This window comes from Megachile rotundata, chromosome 7 (assembly GCF_050947335.1).
Source record: "Megachile rotundata isolate GNS110a chromosome 7, iyMegRotu1, whole genome shotgun sequence".
Lineage (NCBI taxonomy): Eukaryota > Metazoa > Arthropoda > Insecta > Hymenoptera > Megachilidae > Megachile > Megachile rotundata.
This window is the reverse complement of record NC_134989.1, coordinates 2,026,680-2,053,995: the sequence shown is the minus strand read 5'-3', so window position 1 is coordinate 2,053,995 and position 27,316 is coordinate 2,026,680. Positions and strand designations below refer to the sequence as shown.

General features: G+C 40.5%; 2 protein-coding genes across 3 annotated transcripts in view; both read left to right on the top strand.

Annotated features, from left to right (window-relative positions):
- Positions 1–27,316, top strand: part of LOC100877819 (uncharacterized) — a 688,459-nt gene that overhangs the window by 589,647 nt on the left and 71,496 nt on the right. The window lies entirely within an intron of this gene.
- On the top strand, positions 6,864–13,862 carry LOC143264821 (uncharacterized). Its single transcript, XM_076533689.1, has 2 exons — positions 6,864–9,882; positions 13,565–13,862. Exons 1-2 carry the CDS (start codon positions 9,500–9,502, stop codon positions 13,596–13,598), a joined length of 417 nt encoding a protein of 138 aa, XP_076389804.1. The 5' UTR covers positions 6,864–9,499; the 3' UTR covers positions 13,599–13,862.

Here is a 27,316-nt window from a genome sequence, read left to right as displayed (position 1 = left end):
CCTGAGATAATCTTCCAACTTCACGCAATAAATATTCCAGTCCTCCCACAAAACAGTTCGATTCGTCGCTGCGATTTACACCTCCTGAAGCATTCTCCTCTGCTTCGACCCCCTTAGACGACGTATACTCCCTATGATCCGCCTCATTTTCTTGACACATATTCATCCATTTTCCTAGTGGATCATATTTATCTAAACGTGCTATCAATTCCGTTTTCGACCCACTTGTAGGTAACTTCCGATCTTCCAACAATTCCTTCAATTTCTGAATCGTCAAATTGGCCGGTTTATATGCCATACTAAATTGTATGTTTTGCACCGATTTAATTCTGATAAATAATGTTAAATTTGGACGAGCCCCCAATTTTGTAGGAATTAAAATGATAAAAATGGTTTTGTACCGTTTGGATTCGGTTTTGTGCAAAATAAAAATAAACTCTGTTTATTATTTAACAAGGAACAAATTTTAACACGAACATTAACAAACAAAACTTAACTCTAACACTAGCAAAACACAGAACTTTTTAAAATAAACGACTTTTACAATCTTTTAATAAACGCCGAGCTTTCACGACCTTTATCGACTTTTACAACTTTTTTTTCTAATGCGTCTTCTCTTACAACCAGGTTTCTAATCAACAACGCTCTTTTTTCCCGATAGGCTTTTCAAAAAAAACTCATCAACCCCGCTCGCTCTAAAATGCCTTGAAACGTCGGTAAACGTCGGTAACTCTTACGCAAAATAACAAAACACATATTCTAATATCATTCATTACCGACGATTAATTATCAACATTCGGTCTGTTGGTTACTGACAGCATCATTCTCTCATTCCCGCACTCCCACATTATTAATTAATTAATTTAATTTCTGTGTAAGGATGGCTTAAATAAAATTTCAGAATCGATGTAAACGTGTTTATTCGGGCAACCGTTAACGACTGACGACCGGCTCCCGGTCGTCAGCTCTCTCGTCCGTTAAAACAAGCGACGATCGGCAATAATTCCTACAACGTACATATATGTATCTCGAATAGCGCACGCTTACATCTGCGACTTTCTCTCGCAACTTCGACATCTCGCACGACCACGTGTTCGCGCAAATCCTTCTTCGAGGGCAACTTTCACCCTTAAATTGCACTATTTTCACTCGCGATATATACAAATAATCGTGTTTAAGTCGCGCACATATTTATTTTATTCCGCGGTCGGCCCAAACACTCGTTTCCTCGCTTTCGATTACTCATGGATTTGCACTCCATGCTTTCCCTCGCTTCGCGTGGAGGTCGCCAATACCGAAATTTCGATTTTTATTTATAAATTCATTATTTCACCTCCGATTTTTACAAAACTTTACCGCTCACTTCCCCCACGGTCTCCCCTCACTTCACAACACTATTTATCACACTTTAACCACTTTTTCCCACCAAAATTGAACTTTATCGCGGAGCGACCCCCGAACACGTGCGCTCGCCACGACAGCCAGCCGGAGTCTTAAAATAATATTTATATTATAAAGTACAATTCTTGGTACTTCACGAAAACGATATATTGCCATACAAGGATTCAAACGGTATTTTTCTTAATTCCCCATTCCTATCTTTCTCAGCCTCCTGGTATCTTCTCTTTCTCCCCCCTCCCCCACTTTCTGAATTTCTTTCTTTCCCCTCTCCCCCATTGCCCGTAGCTGAGGAAGTTGTCTACAACTATTTTCACAACCCAAAGTCAGAGGGAAGCCCATTACAATTTCGGAAAAGATTTTCGTCCGCAGGGAGATTCGATCTGGGGTCCTTCAGATCGTCGATCCGACACCCTACCCCCTTACCCATCGAGGCCCTATGTGACAGATGTAGCCTAACCTAACCTAACCTTTTTTTTCCACGCGGGGAAAACCTTGCATAGGTTCCCCGCACCCCCCGGTGGAGGGGCGCTGGGATATGTCAGATTCCTACTGACTAAAAACCCCACGGTGGCCATTCCCTGGCATCTTCGGAGGAGGACCGGAACCAAGCTGAACTACTCTGCCTTCGTGTCCTCCCCCTTCCGCCAGCACTATCCCGGGAGGCCAGAAGGACCTCCCCATAAAACATCTCACTGCCGACACCAGCGACCACTACCGCTGCCGCCCTATCCAGGGCCGCGTGCAAGGGCGTCGAGTCCCCCGACTCGGACGCCTGCGGCCCGGACGGTCCTGCTGCAAGGGAACACTCGCATAGTGATCCCGGCAGGACCGTTATCTCTATTTGGGTGGGTGCCGCCGGTCTAAGTGCAATGATAGAGACCGGAATAGAGACCGGTTAGAGACCAGACGGTCACTCACCCCCCTCTCGTAGGGGGACAGTCCTAGCCGCGGCGGCCGGAGTTACGTCTCCGAGCTGTTACCCGCCCCCCTCTACCTCTGCGGCCGGGATCGCGATTCCTTTCGCGATCCCGTTCCGCGGCCTCCTTCTGCGATATAACCCGTTCGCAGAAGGAGGCGAACTCGTTCCATGACCTCTCGCTGGCGATGATCTCTCTGATCACACTCGCCAACGAGAGGTCCCACCCCACGTAACACCGTAGGCCCACTCACGGCCCAGCCCACGCCGGACAATGTTCGTGCGTTCGTGCCGGTGGCAGTGTGTCGCTGCCTCACGCCCGATTCGGCACAGGAACGCACCGAAACAGCCGTGTCCGGTGCGCACCTGTGTCATCCGAAAAGTGAGCCTCCCGTGACCGCGGTCCTGCCACTCCCGTAAAACGGGCAGGATCGCCCTGACTGCGCGCTGACGGGCGGCGCCGCTAGATATTATCTCGCAGCGCCACTTCGTCAACGCAAACCGTCGGGCCTGACGCTTGAGGGCTTGTACCTCTGACTCCAGCCGGGGAACCCCCTGCTGCTGATGGAGACGCCAATACACATCAGCGTCCCCATCACCCAGCATGTGGTAAGGGATAAACCCGGCCAAAGTCAGCGCCGCCGCATAGGGGACCGTGTGGTATCCCCGTATGACAGCAATGGCCACCCGGCGCTGCACTCTTTGCAGTAATTGTTTACTACGCCGAGAGGCCAACAAATCCCCTGCCCATATGGGTGACCCATACAGGGCCATCGAACGCACGACTCCTGAATACAAGCGGCGAACCCTCTCGTCTGGTCCACCCAGGTTAGGAAGGATGCGGTCCAACGTTGTCGCAGTCCTCTCCAACCGGGGGGCCAGTTGCTTCAAATGCTCCTCAAAGCGCCAGTGGCTGTCCAGTTGGAGACCGAGATACTTCATCCCGTTTCCAATCTGGACATATTGCCCACCTATTCAGATGAACGACTGGGGCGGGGCCTCGCCCCGTCGGCGGCAAAACCACATCGCTTCGGTTTTGCCGACCGACAAGCTTAACCCCAGCCGTCCGATCTCTACAGCGACCGCTGCCACCCCTATCTCGGCGAGGCGGATGGTCTCCGTCCATTTCCTCCCGGTGGCGAGGATGTGCGTGTCGGCCGCAAAACAGGTCACCCTCACCCCGGGAGGTAGGGGAACCCGCAACGCCGCGTCGTACCCCACATCCCAGAGGTACGAGCCAGGCACTGCCCTTTGGGGTACGCCGCGGTCAACTTCCCTCCGGTACACGACACCGTCCCGGTCCGGGTATTCGATCCATCTATCCTTCAGATAGTCGCCGATCGTGGCCTTGAGATAGGGAGGCACCCCGTGGTATTCGAGTGCCTCCCTAATCCTCCCCCAAGGCAGGGTGTTAAAGGCATTCTTGATATCTAATGAGATACCAAGTGCCACCCTACCCTTGGAGTGAACTTAACGCGTCCACGGTGCTGCGTCCTTCGCGGAACCCAAACTGGCTCTCAGCCAGATCGGGGCCGACCCGAGCCATGTGCTTGGTGAGGCGGGAAGCTATGATCCTCTCAAACAGCTTCCCAACCTCATCCAAAAGCACAATCGGCCGGTACGCGGAAGGGGAGTTTGCGGGTTTCCCCTCTTTGCGTAGGAGAACCAACCGCCCCACCTTCCACTGGGACGGAAACCTCCCCTACTTCAGGCAGCCATCGAAAAGCCGCATGAGTCGGGGAGCGAGGACGAGGAGCGCCATCGCCCAGGCACGGCCGGGAATCCCATCGAGGCCCGGAGCTGTGTTCCGGGCCGCCATTTTGCGGATCGCCGCGGCCATTTCCTCCTCGGTGACCCCCATGTCGTCGGACCAGATGATTTGGTCGGACGTGGCGGGAAGTGGCGTCTCCTCACCCCGAGGAAAAAGGGTGTCCACCACCTCCGTCAAGAACTGGGGGTCCATGCTCTCCGTGATGGGAGGCGCCCATGGTCTGAGTTTCCCCATGACCATTTTGTATGAGCGCCCCCACGGATCCTCAGCCAGCGTACCGAGGAGGTCCTCATATGCCCGGGATTTGGGATCCCTGATGGCCTGCTGCAGGGACGTCGCTAACGTGCGATACGTCCCATACAACACTTCCTCCCTCGCTGCGTCGCGGGTCCTGCATCGGCGGGCCCGCTGCCACCGGCGACGGGCACCACGACACTCGCCGCGTTTCCACGCGATGTCGCCCGTCCACCAGTAGGCGGCCCGCCTACGGAAGCCTTTGGCCCGGGGCATGGCGGCGTCACACACCATCTCCATGGCGCCCCGGAACCATTCGGCTTCCGCTTCTACATTTACGACTGGTCCGGCCGGTCCCTCCGGCCAGGCTGCAGCGAAGGACGCAGCCATCAGTGCGTCCGCGTCCATGCACTTAAGCGCCCATCTCCGCGGTGGCGCGTTCTAGGTGCGACGGCCCGTAGCGGAGGAGATATCCAGCCGGATATACAAGTGGTCACTCAGGGTTTCCACCTCCTCCGCTACCCTACAGCCAAGCACGCGGCGCACCGCAGGGGGTGTCGCCCGTGAAAGGTCGACGATAGATTCCCCCTGCGGACGCACACTTTGCTGACGGTACCCCGGTTAACACGTTGAGCCCGGCGCCGAATTTGCTGTCCTTTCCGTTCAGCCGGCAGCGAGCGATCAAGCGGTACAATGTTGCAGGGTACCGCGACTTTAAGCAGTGAGTAGAGCTTATCTGTTGGTGAGCTTGGTCGGCTACCGACATACAAGCCCTGCCTGTGCGTGACAAAGCTCGTGGTCCCGAATGTTAGCGGCGGCCCGCCTTTGAGCTCGCGTTTGAAATAAGGAGGTTTTAATTTCTTTTTCTAAGTAAAACAATGGAACAGTCAATACGTACGTACCTCCAAGAGGCGATCAGTTGGGAGAGATTTACCGAAGTGTACAGATTGTTTGTAAAAAGTAAGTTGGGTTTACTTTTGAAAATACTTATTGCCCATAAGATTGAATATGTCCGAAAGAGAAGAAGATAGTGACACGTCAAGTGAATTATTTTTACCTTCCAAACGTCGCCGAGTAGTACGGTTGTCATCATCAGAAGATGATAATTCATTCGGCGAGGAAGGGCAAATTGAGAATGACGGTAGTGACACAGATGCTACTGAAACCTGTGATCGAAATGAATGGTTTGATCTACAAGGTAATCAGCCAAATATTACGTCCTTTACGAGTGCTGCCGGCGTGAAAAAAACTAATGAGAAAGTGCGGAATTGTAAGACAGTAGAAGATTTTTATACACTCTTTGTCACTGACGAAATGTTCGAACACATCAGTGAGCAAACAAATCTTTATGCTGCTCAATCAAGAATTGTTTGTAAACGTAAAAATAAATGGACGCCAACTAATAAAAATGAAATAAAACGTTTGTTTGGGCTAATAGTATGGATGAGAATGGTGAAGCTTCCATCCTTACGTTTGTACTGGTCTCAGGATCCATTGTTTTCTCAAACATTCCCGCGGACAATAATGAGCAGAGACAGATTTGAAATCCTCATGACGATGTTACATTTCGCAGATAATGAAGCAGTTGACGCATCTAATCGTCTATCAAAAATTCAATTTATGATAGACGAACTAAATAAAAATTTTCAAAAATTTTATGATCCACCTGAGGTATTATGCATTGATGAATCACTAATCCCATTCCGCGGGCGAATCATATTCAGGCAATATTTAAAACAAAAAAAACATAAATACGGCATTAAAATATTTAAATTATGCTGTAATCGCGGATATACCTACATACAATTTTCATGTGTACAGTGGAAAAGCTCTTGACAAGCAGAATACAACCCCATCAAATATCGTAATGTCCTTATTCAAAAATTTATTTCATAAAGGCCACACGTTGTGTACTGATAACTGGTACTCCAGTGTCGATTTGGCAAAGAACCTAATACGCAAAAACACCCATCTAATTGGTACACTTCGAACAAATCGTAAAGGAAATCCATCTGAAGTAATAAATACTAAATTAAAACGCGGAGAAATTATCGCGAAAGAAAATAATCAGGGTATTACTGTCTTGAAGTGGAAAGACAAGAGAGATATTTTGGTTCTGTCCACAAAACATTCAAGCGAAATAATAACCGTAAAAACAAAAAGAGAATTTTGCCCAAAACCAAAAATTGTGACTGAATATAATAAAGCAAAGACTAGTACTGATTTGTCAGATCAAATGAGCGCGTATAGCAGTCCCTTGAGAAAAACTCTCAAGTGGTATAAAAAGTTAGCATTTGAGCTATTTCTAAATACCGCTGTTATAAATGCATTGTTCACGTATCAAGAAATGACAGGAAAAAAAATATCAGTCACGGCATTTCGCAGGCAATTGACGGATGAACTCACACGGCGGCTAGATGAGGAACTCCAATCCAACGTGAAAGAATTATTCACAAATTATACAAAAAGGAAGGAGACGTACATAAAGTCCGAGGTTATTGTACAAAATGTTACGCTGACAATTCAAAACTATTTGGACGCAAGAAAGCCAAAAATGTTACTAAAAAAGTTATTACGTACTGTAGTATGTGTAAAGCTAAGCCGTATTTTTGTTTAGAATGTTTCAATAAATTTCATTAAAACTAATCACATTTCATTGAGACTATATTTATTTTTTCACTTTAATACTGTCGGTCCCACGGACCGACGCCAGCCAAACGAAAATTCTAGTGCCGGTCCCCAGGGACCGACACCGGCCAAACGAAAATTCCAGTGCCGGTCCTCAGGGACCGGCGCCGGGCTCAACGTGTTAAGTAACCGAAGCCCGTACGTCGCAGCCCAGTCTAGCACCGCCTCGCCCCTCGCGTCTGTGTTGGGGGACCCCCAGGCATGGGCCTTGGAGTTAAAATCCCCCAGCACGAGCACCGGACGGGGCAGGAGACTCGAGACACATCTCCCTACCTCGTCCAGCAGCTCCTCAAATAACGCGAAGGTAAGTCGAGGCGGGGCATACACGCCCACCACCGCGGTGGTGGACAGCCCAGTGGACAGCCACGAATCCCTGACCACGAGCTTCCAGCTCGCAGTATGAGGATCCGGGCTGCATATTCCACACGATCGCTACGGAGCTCTCATCGTCCCCGAACCAGTTAAGACGATCGAGGACTCTGTAGGGCTCCGAGGCGACAACCTAACCTAACCTAACCGTGACTGCGTTACGCGTGACACCGTTACGTTATGATTGTATATTATAGAGTATGAAGAGTATGATAACCACAGATAAAGAACACGAATGAAAACGTTAGAAAGATTATTTACAAATAATTTAAGCGTTACGTCTAATTGTAAGAAACCATGATCGAGAATGGGGGCCTCTGGTGGCGAACTGGGAAGCTCTAGACAAAGATAGATAGATCCTTGTCTCTCCAACGTATCTTTCTTTTCACGAAACGAAGCAAAATTCGTTTTCTGGCATGCTACGGCGAAACAATGGTGCCGTAGCAAGGTTGGCGGGCTCCCGAGGCATCGATTTTTAACAATTTTTTATATGCGGATGTATGCACATGTAATTTTTTGTTGTAATTTTAGTAAAGGAATATATTGTTAATAACCGTTAATAGTTGTTAGTTTGTTTTATTAGAAAATTAGTCATTCTTTCACGTACAACTGATTATAAATTTGACTGCGATTGACGTTTGGCGCAGTATTTATAAATAATTTGTTTGTTATTTAGTCTGAAATCATATATACTAAACTGGTTCGAAGAAGATACCGTATCGCATGAAATATAAGATGTTTATAATACATTTGGCGCGTTACTGCCGCGCGTTCCTCGGGAGAAATAACGCAGATATAAGAGAAGAATCGATTGCTACTACGAGACGAAATAGTTAGTTATATGAAAAATAGATAGAAGAGAAAAAAATTTATAAATAAAGCATATGCGTAATACAAAGACTTTTTAAATAAAATGTACTGTTTGTAATAATTGCAATAACTCTAAATATTTTTTAACGTAGATATAGATTTAATGATAAAAAAATGTTACATACTTTAAAAAATAATTTATATGATTACTTTAATGCTATTCCTGCAAGAGAAAAATATTCAAAGATCAGGTATAAGAAATAATGTGTTTCGGGTGATTAAAATTTTTAACGTGAAAGAGATTGGCAAATGGAAAAAAAAGAGATAGAATGTTGAATCGGTCGGCAAACAAGAAAGACTCGTTTTGTCTTTTCCATTCGAAAATCAAAATTCTTTATTTTTGGTTTTTCGTGAATGAAACTTTGATCATCGTATTCGTCTTGTTGTTCTAATTAAAATGAGACCAAACACGATATAATTTGAAGCATATTTACTGGTTTAGATTTGACGATAAAAGTTTCTGACGCAGAGGAGGATAACGAGTGAAGAAGAAAGAGACACTGTGGTCGTGGCAGTCGGCAAAGATCAAAAGTCCGATCAATTGTTTGCAATGCTTATGCATTGCTAACTTTTTTATTTTTAATCTATTTTTTATACAACTTGTTTCATATTCGTGACATTTTCCTGATTAAAATGAGACCAAACACGACGTAATTTGAGTTATATGTACTTGCAATATCTTATTGGAGTAAAGTCATCGATGTACGCGTAACATTTTACGTCGTAGTCGGTTATGTGTCGGAATGTAAGACACTCCTCCAAGTAAAGAATTGGCTGACAGGTTAGGAGTCCTGCATCGTCATTCGTCACTGACCCTCGCACGGGTAGGACCTACCTCCGAGCCCCCCGCGAAGTGACCGTACCGTTTTCGTACATACTGTGACACAGTGTGAATGCAGTGCGCTCAGTGAAAGTTTTCTCGTGACAAGTACCACAAACGAAGCATACAAGAACAGAGGACACACAACGCCACCAAAATCACACACACAAACCTGCCAGGGGCCCTGCCCCTGGACCCCAGGACATCGGACTCCACCGCCCCCGCAAGAGCAGCTCAACAGAATAGAACTACTAAACTAATCACCAAGGACATAGACGAACTGCTAAAAATCATTCAGGACAGCAAGACGGTTAAAGAGAACACCACAGCCCTGAACGCATGGGCCAAAGACATAAGAAGTAAAATCTGCCCCCAGAGGAAAGCATCTCCAAGACCCAACCTTCTAAGCAATAAACTCAGAAGAACCAACATGCCTCCAACGAAGAAAAAGGAAAACGCACCCAGCACCGCCCGCAACATAAGCAACCAAACCAATCAGCAAATCCAGCATTCAGATCTCTACAAAATTATAGAGAAATTTAATAAAACGATGGAGCATCTCACGCAGCAGCTAGCTGAAGAAAGGGCGAAGAATGGAAAAACCCAGGAAAGCTCCCAACCGCCAAACAACCGAAGCCAAGGACCAGCTCCCATGGAAATCACAAAGGTCAGCGAACAATCAGACACCCCAGGTACCAGACTAAAACAAAGGAAGGAAGAAACTATCCGTACAAAGGAAGCAGCGAAGCGGCCGCTACAGTGCACCGAGGACACTAGCCCAATAGGACCCCCCACGAACAAGAATGCGTGCAGGTACGTTACCTCTCAACCGGCCAAAAAGGTCAAGACCACCGCGCCAACAAACACAGACACGCAGGTAAACAGCCCAAAACCTCCCCCCATAATAATAACGGACTCACCGAACAAACGAACAATAGAGATAGCTAATAAACTTTCAAACAACTTTTACACAAAAATAATCTCAGACAGGAAACACATACTATACATGGACTCTTTAAAAAACCACATCCTTGCATGCGAAACACTCAAAAATCAGAACATGCAATTCTACTCATACACACCTAAAAGCCAAAAACAACACACAATCCTGCTAAAAAACCTGGACGGAGACTTTGACCCGGAACAAATCTTAGAAAACCTTAAAAGTAAAATGACACCAGACCTAACATTCACTTCAGTAAAAAAATTCAACACCAGGAGATTTACCATCGAAGGTAGATCCCTACCCATATATATAGTCCAACTCGCGCCCGACAGCAAACTAGAAAACCTGAAACACATTAGAGTAGTCCTACACACTCTCATCAAATGGGAGAAAATAATCAAAAAAGATAGAGTTCAATGTAAAAGATGTCAGAGAATAGGACACATTGCCACAAACTGTAACTTAGACTACCGATGTGTAAAATGCAACACAAAACACAATCCAGGAGAATGCCCCAGAAACAGAGAAAACACAAACGACCCCAACTGTGTAAATTGCGAAAAATTCGGGCACCCAGCCTCATACCGCGGTTGCCCCAAATTAGCTGAAATCAAGAATAAATTAGAGGAAAAAAGCAAACACAGATCGCAGAAAAACACAGAAAACAAAATTTAATGAACAAATTCACCAACCCAAACACATCCTATAGTGCAGCATAGGATGGGCAATGCCCCCACCCCCCACCGCTCCCTCCCAGACAAACCCACCCCCAGCCCACTAACAATCCCACATAACACACACATCAACAGCAACACGCCACCACATTCCCTATTCCTCGAAGAAATAAAACAATTATCTATTTCAATCAACACCCAGATAGCGCGCATAGCTGAAAGCGTTAAGATAAATGCAAACAAAATAGAATTAATAGCCCAAGCTCTGAGTTTAGATTTTTAATGGCTACCTCCCACCCACCGAACAAACCCACAATAGACCAATTACAAATAATTCAAATAAACGTAAATTCAATAATCAGCAACGACAGACGCGCATCCCTCGTAGACTGCCTAGAAACCCACAACCCTGACATAATGCTCCTATCCGAGACCAAACTCAACCACCACCACAAAATAGAATTCAAAAATTATAACTTCATTAGGAACGACAGAAAAGACGCGAAGCGAGCGGGCGGCACGGGAATCCTCATAAGAAAAAATATTAAATTTAAACACATCCCCAACAATAGCAACGAACCTCCAAAAAGTCTAGAATCTTCAACCATAAAACTCAAACTACACAACGTCAACCTCTTCTTAATCGCCGGATACGCCACCAGCAATTGCAAAAAAGAATTCATCAAGGAACCCGACGACCTATTCAAATCCCTAAAACTCCATAAATCAGAAAACTTCTACCTACTCGCAGGAGACCTAAACGCCAAACACAAAAACTGGGGCAACCCAATCAACAACAGTAGAGGAACCTCCCTAAACAAATGGATACAGGACAACACCATCCAATACCGCACCTCCCTACTCAGTACAACGGTCCCATGGTATCCAACCAGCGGAGCCTTTATGGATATATGCATAGCCGACAACCGAATCAAAATCATGAACTCCCCGGGTCCACAAAAACTAGAATCATTCGACTACGACAGCGACCACAAAGTAGTAAAAATCCAAATCCAGACACCAACCCGACAAGCCCTAGAAACAGCCGAACCATCACACACACACAAATTCAACTACCAAAAAGCAGACTGGAATAAATTCAAAAAGCTACTCACAAAAACAGACATCTCATTTTTACCCAACAACAGAAACATGACAATAGAAGAGATAGACCACAGCATAAACACATTAGACTACCACATAAACAACGCCCTAGAAGCCGCCGTCCCACGCGCATATTCAAACCAGAACTCCACAGACAAATACATCACCTCAAAAATTACCAAACTCTGCAAACAAAAAAAACTACATTCTCACGCCATTAAACAGACTAACCAAAATAAAAAACTACACACCTAATAACCTCCCCACAATAACCCTTCTTAGAAACACCATAAAAACCGTTAGATCGGAAATAAAGAAAGTCTTCAACGAGTCAGTCAACAACTACTGGAATAAAGAAATTTCAAAAATCTCTCCTCGCGACGGCCACAAATTCTTCCCAAAATTCAACAGCATTTTTCGCCCAAAGGAACACAACACAGTAATAAAATAATTTTAAGAAAAAAAAATACACCGACTTCGAAATGCACTAAAAAGTATAAAATAATTTCTTTTTCATTCAATCATACAATTACGACACAGATATGAATGGAACCTATTTACTGGTTAGGTAGTATATTAAATACATTTCAAACTTTTCGGAGGCGGCGCAAAATTAAAAGATTTTCTTGAACATGTCAACCTTTGGACTGCCGAACATAGGCAAAGCTGGTATAGCTATTTTTTTTTCTATACATTATATAACTCAACAGCACGCCGCGAAGTAGGTGTTTAGTGCGTATAGAATGTAACTATGGTCTATCTAGATTCATAGAGTATGCGACGGAAAGACTCGATCGCCGCATACACTATAAAGATAGAGCCCATCTGCCGCAAATTTGGTAATTCCCGCGTCGTGGGCTCCGTTTATAGTTTCTTAGATCCATGGCTTCCACACGCGAACGAAGTCGATTTAATTTCATTTATATCAGAAACGTTGCGAAATGAAGATGCAGTCGTTACATTTACGAATATTACCAAATATATCTATAATGGTTCGTATTCTTTCTCAGGATTTATTAATTTCCAATACGCCATACCACAATCAACTGGTTATTGGCAGCAACATTCACTGAGATATTTTTTATTTGCGCCGCCTCCGAAAAGGTTGAAATGTATTTAATATACTACCTAACTACTAAATAAGTTCCATTCATATCTGTGTCGTAATTGTATGATTGAATGAAATAGAAATTATTAACCGACTTCGAAAAAGGAGGAGGTTACTCAATTCGATCAGTATATTTTTTTTTTTTTTTTTTTTTTTTTCCTATGTATGTTCGCCGATTACGCCTAACTGGGTGGACCGATCGAAATGAAACCTTTTGCATATGGAAGGTGCTGACTCCCCATTGGTGCCATTATCAAAAAATTTTTCATTTTTTAATTGCAAAGTGTTGTTATTGCAAAAAAACCGGCAACTTTTTTCTTTTTCTATGTATGTTCGCCGATTACGCCTAACTGGGTTGACCGATCGGAACGAAGCCTTTTGCATCTATTGGGTTCAGACTCCCCATTGGTACCATAATCATAAAATTTTTCATTTTTTAATTGCAAAATGTTGTTATTGCAGAAAAACTGGCAACTTTTAAAATAAACTTTTCTCGATTTTAGTGCGCTTTCAATATCTTATCGCGGACATGATTCTGTACAATTTTGTTCATATACAAATTTCGCGGAAATATTTAGTTTTCGAAATATTAGCGAAACAAATTGTTATTAACTTTTGAAATCAACTTCGAACGATTTTAATGTCCTTTTAATATGTTGTCAGGGGCATGGTTCTGAACTGTAGCGTGCAGCGTTGATTTTTTCGCCGCTACAAAGTCGATGTTTCGGGGCCTGGGAAATGTCCAGATACCGGAGACAATAAAACTTTCGCCGACCAGATGATGTTCCGTTGTCGTGTGTTTACGGGATTTCTCCTCTTGAGTTTTTCCCCGTGCTTGCGGGGGTAGGCTCAAGAGGCAACGAAAAAGGTCATTCGAATTACCGACTTCGACTCGAACGGTCACTTTTCGATCATCGAACACCACGCGCATTTCGATCAATAAAGTTCTCGTTATTGTTAATCGGACTACGATTCATTTGTAACAACCCTAGAACCTAAGTTTAGTTAGTTACAAGCGCTAAAAGGTAAAGAGCGGCTTTTACCTCTAAACGACTCGATTTCGCGAATATAGATTGTGGGATTCGTGTGGTGTGCGGTTAAGGATTGAAATCCACAGGTCAAAATCTTTCAACAATTAGATTTATTCAATAAACGATAGGAAATGAAACAAACAAACAACAATAACAACAAAATAAAGGAAGTATATAAATTATAAATGATTGATTAGTATATAAAAAAACTAAATAGATCTTGAAATAATAATAGTAATAGAATTTGATAAATTAGACAATATGTAATTGATGATCGTGAATTTAACGATATGAAACTCGCAATTTAATACTTTATATCGGACCGTATCTGAATCGGGTCTCTGATAAAGCAAACTTCGCATTCGTAATATTAACTAAATTTGATATTCGATTTTTGTGCTCGACGCTATAATCTAAGAGCAATTCGGTATCTAGATTTGTATAAACGAAATTTGATAGATCTTATAATGTTAGCGCTTTGTAATCTACCGCCGCGAGGAACTCGACCTAAGTGAAATTCTCTAAACGCACCTAAATACGCTTTCGCAAAAATTAGACAGATTTATGATTTTATCTGATATCTAACGCGGTGTAGTCGACTACGTAAATTACGCTAAGTGAGAACAGTATTCCTTTAATAACTCGAATTATCGAAATTTATCTGAATCTAAATGAATTACTTTTCAGAACAGTTACTCTTTTATTATCTGACTCGACAACTAATGGTCCATGACCCTTTTAGCCAAAACGAATACTGACAACCAAAACCAGATCGCTTAATTGGGGAGCCTGCGTTAGCTAGCTGCTAAACAACCCAACGATCCAGAATCAGATGAAAAGTATAAGCCTGACAGGGTAGCAAATCAATTGACTCTAATTGTAAAATCGTAATTGCTGAACTGCCACCCAAAAGACACGGGTTTCAGAGACCAAGCCGCTCAAATGGGGAGCCTGCGTTAGCTATCTACGAAACGACCCAGAGCGAGCTCCGAGAATCTGAAGGCTCGTTAGCAATCCGACGAAAAATCAAATATGAGTAGCTGAGAGCAATCGTTTCGATATCTTAGCCTTTCTTGGCGCTAAGTATAGCTCTCTCCTGACGGAGTTTCAGACACGAGATCGTTTGAACGGGGAGCCTGCGTTAGCTAGCTGCTGAAACAACCCACGACCAACTGTCCAAATGGCATATACCCGCTTGACCAATCAAGTATCAAGATTCGTTGCGGCTCTTGACAGCGAAAACTGTTCCTAATTATTCTTATACAAATATACGCGACGTGTATCGTGCTCGACTTCGAAGACTGTTCTGATTTTAGACGGGTTTCGCTCGCCCTTTTATACTCGCAGGTTCGCTGAATTCCTGGAATTTCTGTGACGTCAGAATATCTAAATTTTCATATAACTTCGTTATTATATATTAATTATGAAATTGAACGGTTTAATTATGTTTTAAATGTCGCTCTTCAATTAATGGCTATCGTTTCGATACTAAAATGGTACTCTAATGGTGTTTTAATGAAAAATACATTTTCTGTCCTTTTCTATAAGAGGCGAGTCTATTTCGATTTACAGCTTTCTAGTTTGAGAAAATAATCGTGGTTCCGGCCATAAGTAGTTTAGTAATGACTGATTTTACGTACATAAATTGATTTAATTAATTAATTAATTTAATGGTCAAAAATGCCGAAAATAGAAATAGTAGCTCCATCCTTTTCTAGGATTAGCGCTGATCTCAAGGATTTCGGACGAGTATTGCGGCACGTAGGCACATCATAGCGTCATGGAAATTTCCATACTAAATTACACATTTATTAGAATTAAAATAAAATAATACATAATCTTGGTTTTAATCATTCCAACTTAATATTCAATTATTGGTATGAAAATATTACCTATTCTAAATCAAAATTATAAGATAATTAATGTAAATGCTAATATATATATATATTTATATGTATCTACTCTGATTACCGACTGCTGAGTTTGATAGATCGATGATCGATACGCGACATACTGTCGATAATTTGGCAACTACTGTCGGTAATTGGGTATTCTAATAGGTGGGCAGAAGATTGTCGTGATGTTGGTGGTTGAGAAAAAAAAACGTTTCCCCAGAGACGTTACACATTCACCCTTCACCTCAGAACAATTTTGTTCATATACAAATTTCGCGGAAATGTTTAGTTTTTGAGATATTAGCAAAAATTGTTGTTAACTTTTGAAATCAACTTCGAACGATTTTAATGTCCTTTGAATATGTTGTTAGGGGCGTGGTTCTGGACAACTTTTTCCTCTTGCGAAATTGACGGAAAGCTTTTGTTTTCGAGATATTACAGAAATTGTTGTTAACTTTTGAAGCCAACTTCGAACGATTTTTATGTCCTTCTAGTACGTTATTAGTAGCATGATTCTAAACGAGTTTTTCTTTATGCATAATTGGCGGTAAGCTCTAGTTTTCGTGATATTAGCGAGTAACTATTGTTATTATTATTAGTGGAACGCCCCATGCTATGCACAGGAAAGACAAGAAAGGGCAATTACAATGCACTGTACCAAAACACTAACTAAGCTTTGCCGCTTTGACACGCAACTTATGGAGCAAGATGAGTTCACGTTGACGTTGGTGTATTATTCCCATTGCTTGGTACAGTCTCCCCACCGTTCTAACAAACATTTTTTTTATTTTTTAGTTGCAAAGGATTATTTTTTCTATGCATGTTCGGCGGTTTTTCCTAGGTGGGTGGTCCAATCGGAACAAAGCCTTTCGCATCTTGTGGAGTCTAACTCCCCATTGATACCATTATCAAAAATTTTTTCATTTTTTAGTTGCAAAGGATTATTGTTGCAAAAAAAGTTGAAAAACGAATATCCATGTTGTCTTTTCCTTAATTATGTTCATGGCATTTACGCAGGCAAAAAAAAGCCCGGAAGAACTGTCTCACAGTATCCTATACAATTCTCCCCATTCCACTAAAAAGCGTGAAATAAAATAATTTTCAGAAAAAAAATACACCGACTTCGAAATGCACTAAAAAGTATAAAATAATTTCTATTTCCTAATGAAGTAATTTCTATTTCTTTGAATCATACAATTACGTCACAGATATGAATTAAACCTATTTACTCGTTAGGTAGTATATTAAATACATTTCAACTTTTTCGGAGGCGGCGCAAAATTAAAAATACCTCAGTAAACGTTACTGCCAATAACCAGTTGATTGCGGTATGGCGTATTGGAAATTAATAAATCCTGAGAAAGAATACGAACCATTATAGATATATCTGGTAATATACGTAAATGTAACGACTGCATCTTCATTTCGCAACGTTTCTGATATAAATGAAATTGAATCGACTTCGTTCACGTGTGGAAGCCAGGGATCTAAGTACCTATAAACGGAGCCCACGACGCGGGAATCACCAAATTTGCGGCAGATGGGCTCTATCTTCATAGCATATGCGGCGATCGAGTCTTTCCGTCGCATACTCTATGAATCTATCCCTTTGCGGACTACCACCGCATATATGCGATCTGCGTAAATCATCAAATTGGCCGAAGAACTGATATATGCGTTCTGCGAAAACAACTGATAGAGCCGAGAAACGCGTACATGCGTGCATGCACATAAATCTGTGCATGTACATATAATATGTCCAGAATTTGACTTGGAATGCTATGAACGAAAACCGCGTTAAAGCACAAATATGCGCTGGCAATTTTTAATGACTATCGCGGCAGGAGCTCGGCCCCACGGTACGGTTCACTTCGAACCGTCCCGTTCGCAAAGGGCTAGATAGACCATAGTTACATTATATACGCATTAACACCTACTTCGCGGCGTGCTGTCGAATTATATGTATAGAAAAAAAATAGCTATACAAGCTTTGCCTATGTTTGGCTGTCCAAAGGTTGACATGTTCAAGAAAATCTTTTAATTATGCGCCGCCTCCGAAAAGGTTGAAATGTATTTAATATACTACCTAACGAGTAAATAGGTTTAATTCATATCTGTGACGTAATTGTATGATTCAAAGAAATAGAAATTACTTCATTAGGAAATAGAAATTATTTTATACTTTTTAGTGCATTTCGACGTCGGTGTATTTTTTTTCTGAAAATTATTTTATTTTATACTTTTTAGTGCATTTCGAAGTCGGTGTATTTTTTTTCTTAAAATTATTTTATTTCACGCTGTTTAGTGGAATGGGGAGAATTGTATAGGATACTGTGAGACAGTTCTACCGGACTTTTTTTTTTGTCTGCGTAAATGCCATGAGCATAATTAAGTAAAAGACAACATAGATATTCGTTTTTCAATTTTTTTTTGCAACAATAATCCTTTGCAACTGAAAAATGAGAAATTTTTTGATAATGGTACCAATGGGGAGTCAGAACCTACGAGATGCAAAAAGTTTCATTCCGATCGGTCCATCCAGCTAGGCGTAATCGGCGAACATACATAGAAAAAAAAAAAAATTATACTGATCGAATTGAGTAACCTCTTCCTTTTTCGAAGTCGATTAAAAACACTAAAGATCCCACCTCAGAACGCAGAATTACTCGCATCCGCCAACATACAACCACAGAACCACCAAACAGACACAGAAAACACACTAATCACAGACACAACAGAGAAACTAAATATACTAGGAACTCACTTCGAGAGTACCCACACAAAAAACCTAGACATAGAAAGGAAACAATTGGAAAACATAATAAAACAAAAAATAGGAACCCTAAAAGAAGACATGCACACAGACTCAACAAACGACGTCACGCTTTGCATATTTAACAACTCCAACACCGCGGACAACCCCGACACGGACAATGAACCTTTGAGTTACTTCACATCACCCTATAAACTCGCAGCTCTCCTCAAAAAAATAAATAATAAAAAAACATCTAGCTTCGACAATATACCCAACATCGCTCTAAAAAACCTTCCGCCTAACTACATACGCGCATACGCAATAATTCTTAACAATTGCCTAAACAGAACCTACTTCCCCTCCGCATGGAAAACGGCAAAACTAATCCCCATCAAAAAAGAAAGGAAAAGACGGCAGCCTCCCATCACACTACCGTCCAATCAGCCTCCTCCCAAACATGAGTAAAATTTTCGAAATAACAATTAACAACGCCATAACTGACTTTTGTGCCAAAAACCACACAATACCCGAAACCCAATTTGGCATCAGACACCACTATTCCACAACCCACGCAATATCTAAATTCACCTCCAACATCTGCTGGGCCCGAAACGACAACGAGTGCATAGGGGCACTCTTCATAGATTTAGAAAAAGTCTTCGACACAGTTTGGCTGGATGGCCTGTGTTTCAAGTTAATGAAAAAAAAAAAATTCCCCCAACACCTAATTAAAATGATATGGAACATGATACACAAAAAAAAATTTATAGTCACCAACAACTCACAAGGGACATCACCAAGGTGTCACACGCGAATTTTAATGAAATTGACATATGTGGTAGCTTTTTAAAAATCATTTGACACGCATTTTTTTATATCTGCGGACATGCATGTTGAGGCGGTGAAAATAGCCCTCAAAGTTCGGGATTGAAAACACATTTTCTTTAATATCTCGGAAAGTAGAGGGTGTAGGAAGGTCATTATTGTGCACAATATAACATAATCTTCAGAAGCAAGCATTCAACTTTAGCTTTATCAATTTTTATTACATTGTCTTTTGTGAATAAATTTGTATCTAAATTCAATAAAATTAAAGGATTAGAAATTTTTAACAAAATTTTTTCAACTTCGAAACCTGTGAACGTCAAATGGTTGAATAAACGGTATGGTATTTTTTGGCAATTTTAATATTTCCTGTTTCTTACATTGTTTCTTACCTAGGGATTGATCGTCGTAACTTCTCACTATGTCTTTTCTACGAATCAAGAAGCAAAACAGTATTTTCTGGTTCACACGGATCAAAAAAATATTGGCAGGTTTTTATGTATTAGGGTGTCCCATAAGTTTCTTCCGCGCCACGCTATGAATGAATCTAACTGGCTATGTTTATATAAACATGCAGGCGTATCTCTTACAATTAGCCGTTTATGGCATCGGTTTCAGTCGTCCCAGAGCTCTTTCAGAGTACGTTTCGTTGGTGACAAAGTCTCTTTTAAAATTTTTTCTACGCCGTTCAATATGGAGAGCCAAAAGAAGCATTTGCGGCATGTTATGCTTCATTGCTTTAAAAAAGGCAATAGTGCAAAGGACACTGCAGACGAGATTTGCACCATTTACGGGAATGGTGCTACGACTATTAGGACCGTCTGCAATTGGTTTAAGAAATTTAGAGCTGGCAATTTCGAGTTGAAAGATGAAGACCGCAGCGGCCGCCCAATAACGACGGTTACGGACATTATCAGGACTGTGCTTGCTGAAAATCCGCGATACAGTGTGCGTGAGATAGAGTGGATGCCACTAACATTCTCAAAACAACGGTACATAAGCATTTAATCAAGATGGGATATGCGAATCGATATGAAGTTTGGGTTCCACACCAATTGACGGAGACCGGCCTTATGAACCGCATCTCTACATGCGATTTGCTTCTTCAGCGACACGAAAGAAATCCTTTCTTAAAGAGTCTTGTCACTGGAGACGAGACCTGGATTTTGTATCAAAATGTGCATCGAAAACGCACTTGGTCTAAAGAAAATAGACCTTCAACTGTTGCGAAGCCTGGGCTTCATCCGAAGAAGGTTCTTTTGTGCATTTGGTGGGACTGGAAGGGTGTACTGTACTACGAGCTCCTTCCTGAAGGTGATATGATCAATGCTGACAAATATTGCAATCAACTGGATCAAGTAAAAGCCGCCATAGCAGAAAAACGGCCAGAATTGGCGAACCGACGAGGTGTCGTATTCCATCACGACAATGCAAGACCGCATGTTGCGTTGACCGTAAGGCAAAAATTATTACAGTTTGATTGGGACGTTCTACCTCAACCTCCATACTCCCCAGACCTTGCTCCATCCGATTATTACTTGTTCTTCTGCTTAAAAAATTCTCTCCGTGGTAAATCTTTCAAATCCATAAGCGAAATAAAAACGCACCTAAATGAATATTTTGAAAGTAAGCCTCAACTATTTTGGAAAAAGGGCATAATGAGGCTTCCTGAGAGATGGAAGAAGGTTATAGAACAGAATGGCTCATATACAGGGTTTGTCCAATAAGTATCCGGACTGATTTTTTTCTGCTAGTTTGGTAGGTCAGGGAGCAATCTCTATTAGCTAGATCGATACGAAAAGTTGTTATGTATAATAAAAATCTAGGTTCATTTGTTTTCCACCATTTGTTTCGTTTATATCGTGCTTGAAGTGGAAGCGTATTTAACGTTCGCGTCGAGAATCAAAATGCAACGAAACATCGAGCAGCGTTGTGCGATTAAATTTTGCGTTAAGCTAAATAAATCTGCTACGGAGACATTTAATATGATTCGTCAGGCCTACAAGGATGATTCCATGTCCAGAACGAGTGTTTTTGAGTGGCACAAAAATTTCAAAGATGGCCGTGAAGACGTTGAAGACGAGCAACGCGTAGGACGACCGTCGTCGTCCCGATCCGATGCGAATGTCGACAAAGTGCGGGAAATTTTGAATTCCGATCGCCGTTTAAGCATTCGTTTAATTGCACAGGAATTAAATTTAACGAAATCCACTATTCATTCTATCGTAACCGAGGATTTGCAAATGCGAAAAGTGTGCGCTAAATTGGTTCCGAAGGTTTTAATAGAGGAACAGAAAGAACGCCGTGTGACGATTTCTCGTGAACTTTTAGAATGTTTGGAGAGGGATTCAAATCTTTTAGACAGAGTGATTACCGGTGACGAAACATGGATTTTTGAATACGATCCGGAGTCAAAAATGCAAAGTGCTGAGTGGCACACAAGCGGCTCTCCTCGACCGAAAAAGGCTCGCATGAGCAAGTCAAAGATAAAATCGATGCTTATTGTCTTCTTTGACGCAAAAGGTGTTATCCACAAAGAGTTTGTGCCTGCTGGACAAACAGTGAATGGCCAATTTTACGCAGAAGTGCTCGAACGTTTGAGACTTAAAGTACGCCGCGTACGAAGGGAGATCGCGAATTCCTGGATGCTCCATTACGACAAGGCGCCAAGTCACACGTCGTTAATTGTGAGACAGATACTGACGAAGCATAACATCACAACACTACCCCAACCACCCTACAGTCCAGATATGGCACCCTCTGATTTTTTTCTGTTCCCTCGCATTAAAAGAAGCCTTAAAGGACATCGTTTCGGGACGATTGAGGCGGTTCAAGCGGCTTCGACGGAGTGCCTGAACAGTCTTACGCTTGCTGACTTCCAGGAAGCGTATAAACAATGGAAAACCCGCTGGCAACGGTGTATTGATGCAGGAGGGGCATTCTTTGAAGATTATTAACTCAATGTACGTATATCTTCAACGCACTTCATTTTAGGACATCAATCCGGATACTTATTGGACAAACCCTATATAACATAATAAATCAACCTTAAACAACAAATATCGTGTATTCATTTCGCATCAAAAAAAGGGAAGAAACTTATGGGACACCCTAATAGAAGGTGGTTCTATGTCCTCTTAATTCGCAAAAATAGGCAAGATTTAGAGATAAGCCAAGTCATTAAATATAACCTCTTGTTGCATTTCAATATCTGCATATGCCTATTCTTTATACATGTCAATTGCATCTGTTATGTTTTGTGCTAGTTTAACTTTGTTTCGATTTATGTGTTCTTCCTGCTTATTAGAGATAAATATTTTCATTAAAATGTTTATAACATTAATAGGATTAACATACATACTTATAAAAAATAAATTTTACAAATGTTCAAAAAGGGAAACAATAATACAATTACCATATACTTATTTATACCCACTTTCCTGCAACAGTATATTTTGGAATAATTTACTTACTTACCCTTGTTCGGATTACGACGACCAATACAAATTTCTGAAATTTCCCACTTCCACTTTAGCAACGTATAAAAAACCAAGAAAGAACAGCAGCGCACTGCTCAAATCTCCAGCTCTTTTCAAAGATACCGAATCATTTAAACAAGGAACATTTCCGTTCAAATTATTAAAAGTCATATAAATAAACTTATACGTTCGGCTAAAAGTTTCATTGGCCATAGAAACCTATGTTCCGTATTACGACGACTGGTACCGCGGCGGACTTATACCTGCCCGCTGGACCTTCCCTAGCTACCGATGAAACAATAAACATCTGTAGGAACGGGGTGCGGGATAGCAAATAAAAAGGAATTATCCGATGAAGTGAATGAGTAATTCTATTTCGCTACCGTATACAAAAATTTCAAATGATCGCTGTTATCGCTATTACCGTTTCGCTGTACTCGCATTCGCTTCTTTCCAAAAACTGCTCCGTTTCGATTCTCATGCCTTGACCCTCTCGCAATCTACCTTCCCTCTTTCTTTACATGTTCTCTCTCTCTTTCGCTCGTCAAATGTTTCCTTTGTTCACCCGCATCCATACTTTGCATTCGCACTATCGCATTCGCACTGCTTAACGGCAATCCCTCGAACGGCTGTAATGCAGTGTTTTTCTAAGCGCGCCCAAACATATGATCGGCCCAGGTTAATGCCCTCCTACACATCTGATATTGTTCAATTGTTAAAAACGTGACAAATTATCGTTAAAAAGGGCTCGCCCTCTTCGAAAACAAATCTCAAAACATTTCTCCGTAAAAAGTAGGAGAAAATTGTATATGTAATAATTATTGCTAAATTGCAATAAACAAAAAATTCCAAAAACACGTATCCCCTATTTTGATCCATATTTTTCGTACCCAAATCTGCAAAAAAATCGAACTGTATTTAGGGTGAAAAATTGAAAAAAAAGTCCAATTTTTTAATATATTATTTAAATAAATAATTTCTCCCGAAATTTTTGTCACTAACTAAATTCCTGACTAAAAACTACACAGTTTAAAAAAAAATTCACCTTCCTACACCTTCTACTTTCCGAGATATTAAGGGGGGCAATACCTTTAGACCGATGAAAATAAGCTGATTTTTGTGAATTTTTTTGTATAGGATATCTTTGTTTTGCGTTTTTGAAATATCAGGTATAATTTATTATAACTATTGCCTATTACACATATTTTTTGTTTTCAAATACATTTAAAAATGGCGGAATTATAACAATCCTATCTGGAAGTGTTTGGGCGCGTCTCGTGAATCGGTGTGGGTTCTAGCTTTAGATATATTGGTCTGAAGCAAGTTTGCAGACAATGTTTCGAAAACTAACATTCACAGTTAGTAGATGAACCTCAGATATGTTCAAAATGTGTAAAATTAAAGAAATGGCGCGCTTTCAAAGAAAAACTTTGAATTTTACTAAAAATTTTTGCAATGTTTTGCAATAAAAAAGGACTTTAATGTTCAATTTATTTCATAATTTAGGTTCATATGTTAGACACTATTGTCATAGATATGTGCAAAAAATTTGAGCGCGATTGATAAACTAGTTTTTGAGTTATCAGCCACACCAATTGTAAAAATGTAGTTTTGAGAAAAACGCGTTTAAAGTTTCAATCCTCCGCATTGAACGCGTGAATACTCGCGGCGCTAATCGGCCATAACTTCAAAAGGGCTTCGTATTTCACTTTAAAATTTTGAGACAATATTTTTAAGATGTTACACTAACATTTTATAGAAAAAAAAATTGTTTAATTTTTCAAGATTCTAAAGGTATTGCCCCCTTAAAGAAAATGTGTTTTCAACCCCGAACTTTGAGGGCTATTTTCACCGCCTCAACATGCATGTCCGCAGATATAAAAAAATGCGTGTCAAATGATTTTTAAAAAGCTACCACATATGTCAATTTCATTAAAATCCGCGTGTGACACCTTGGTGATGTCCCTTGTTAGTAACGGACATTTAAATATTATAAAAATTGTTTAATAGATTTATGAAAAATAAAATTACTAATTGAAAGCATTTTCCATGATTTTAGGGTTGTACTCAATATTTAGTATTTAATTTGTATTTCTCTATTCACTAGAGTATCACAAAAATATAGAGCCTGAGGTAAAAATATTTAAGTAATATTGAAATACGACATATTTCAGACTTGCACCACTGTTTAGTGTCCATATTGGAAATTTTACAGAGTTCGAAACACGGTATGTAGTTCACAACAAACATTTATAGACATCGCAAACAAATGTCAACAAGTGAAAAACAAAAACTGGTAAATATTGGTAAATGGTCATAAATAAAAAATTATATCCAATTTACACACTGTCAACAAATTCTTGTACAGCAACAATATGTTTTTGCCAGATTACTATACTAGAATAGCGTTTAATCTAGCTGTTTGTCAGATATTCATTTGTTTGATTTTACAAAATGGCATTGTTTCATATTATGTATAGTGTTCCATATTTGGCAACATTTCTGTATAATTTATAAGGCCAGAAAAAATTTATATTATAAATTAGGTCAATATTAATCATCAACATTACGTTCAGTATATAATATTTAATAATTTATATTTTTATTTCTTAACATTTGACACATTACAAAATCACCATTATGACTAGTCAGTTAAATGAAAAAGTAAACATGAAAATGTGTAATAAAATATGTTGAATTCCAAGTATAACAGACATGTAAGTATTTAATTTCCAAACTTAAACTCCCAATTTGCTACCTTACACTGTTAGTATAATATACTCATTTTAGATAGCTTTTTTCTATCAATTATATAATTTGATTGCATGTGACATGTCACCTACTGTGACCAACATAACAATCAACACGTTGAGAGTCACTTTCATTACAATCCAAATTCAAAAAAAAGGCAATGAACATATGTCAATTTTAGAACAAACGATTCTACCGAACGTTCGGGTTTCCCTCAACTTCGTTCGTTTGTTTTCACCGATGAATTTGAAGAGCATAGCGAAAAAGCGAACGAATCGTTTGTTTGCACTGCAAAGACAACACACGCCGCGCCGTTCCGTAAATATTTATAACATGCAGGGAAGAACGAGGTTTTTTTTATCGCTGTGTGTATTTCCTAAAATTGTAGTCAACTTGTAATTTATGACCGCTCGTCTGATGCATGACCTAATATTTGAAATTGGATTATGTGAATAATTACTTTCTACCTACTATTCTATGCAATGTTGCCGCGTCAGCTGTATATTTCAGTTGTGGCAGCACTTTCATGTGGTACAATATTAGTATCTAGTTGGTCATAAGTTTTACGGTATTAGAGTGATTATATTAACAATGTATCACGTATATTACATTCAGTCACGATAAAGATGAAGTGCTATTTGAAATTGACTATGGAAATTGACTGTTTGAAACTCAGATTATTATTTAAGAGTTAATTTATTTTTTTTTATACAGGGCGTTACCTACAACGTTACTCACGATAAATATTAGTAAAGCAAATTTTGAAAACAGTTTATTACCTTGGCAAAGTCAAGGCTGCCTGGAATTTTTAAAGTAGGAACGTACATTTCAAAGAATTTCGTCTTCTGTAAATCGAGTAATATGTTAATAAAAATATCATGTAATATCTGTTCTGAATTCGTCTCGATGTTCTCTAAGGTTATGAATAAAAAAAATGTATGTTGCTATTTTAAAAAATCCAATGTGATCTTGACTTTGCCAAGAGAACAAACTGTTTTCAAAATTTGCTTTACTAATATTTATTGCGCACTTCGTCCCCTGCAAATATCGTTCTAAACTTTTTTTCGTAAGGTGATTCCAAGTGGGAGAAAGATCGTGAGTTACGTTACAGGTAACACCCTGTATATATAATCTGACAATTAATTTTGTGTAAGCAATCGTTAATATATTATTAATGAAACGTAAGTTAAAACACTTAAATTTATTTTATTTAAGTAAAGTACAGTTGCTCGATTTAATATTCGGACACTATGGTATTCCCGAAATTAAAGCTTTATGTACTTACTTGCAATGTGATTATCAAATTTTCTGATCCGTAATGAGTTAAAGCACATATTCTAGTTTACAAATGTGTAAAATTAAATACTTTATTTTTTATTGTTTTCTACATAATAAATGATAAATGAAATTAGACCCGATATTGGTGTCGAAAAAATATTCGGACACTTAATATTACATAAAGTTTTTTTGTAACCGTTCGTACGAGGTTACTCGCGTCGCGAACTAATCGCACGGATTTTTATTTCCGTGCCACGAGGTTGTAAGTCTCCTGGCTCGTTCGATTACGATTTTCCGCGACGCGCTGCTCTGCGGAATTAACTTTCAAGCAGTGATTCAAGTGAGTCCGAACGATTGACTCCGGAAAATGGTTAAGTCCGTAACGTTGACTTATTGAAAGT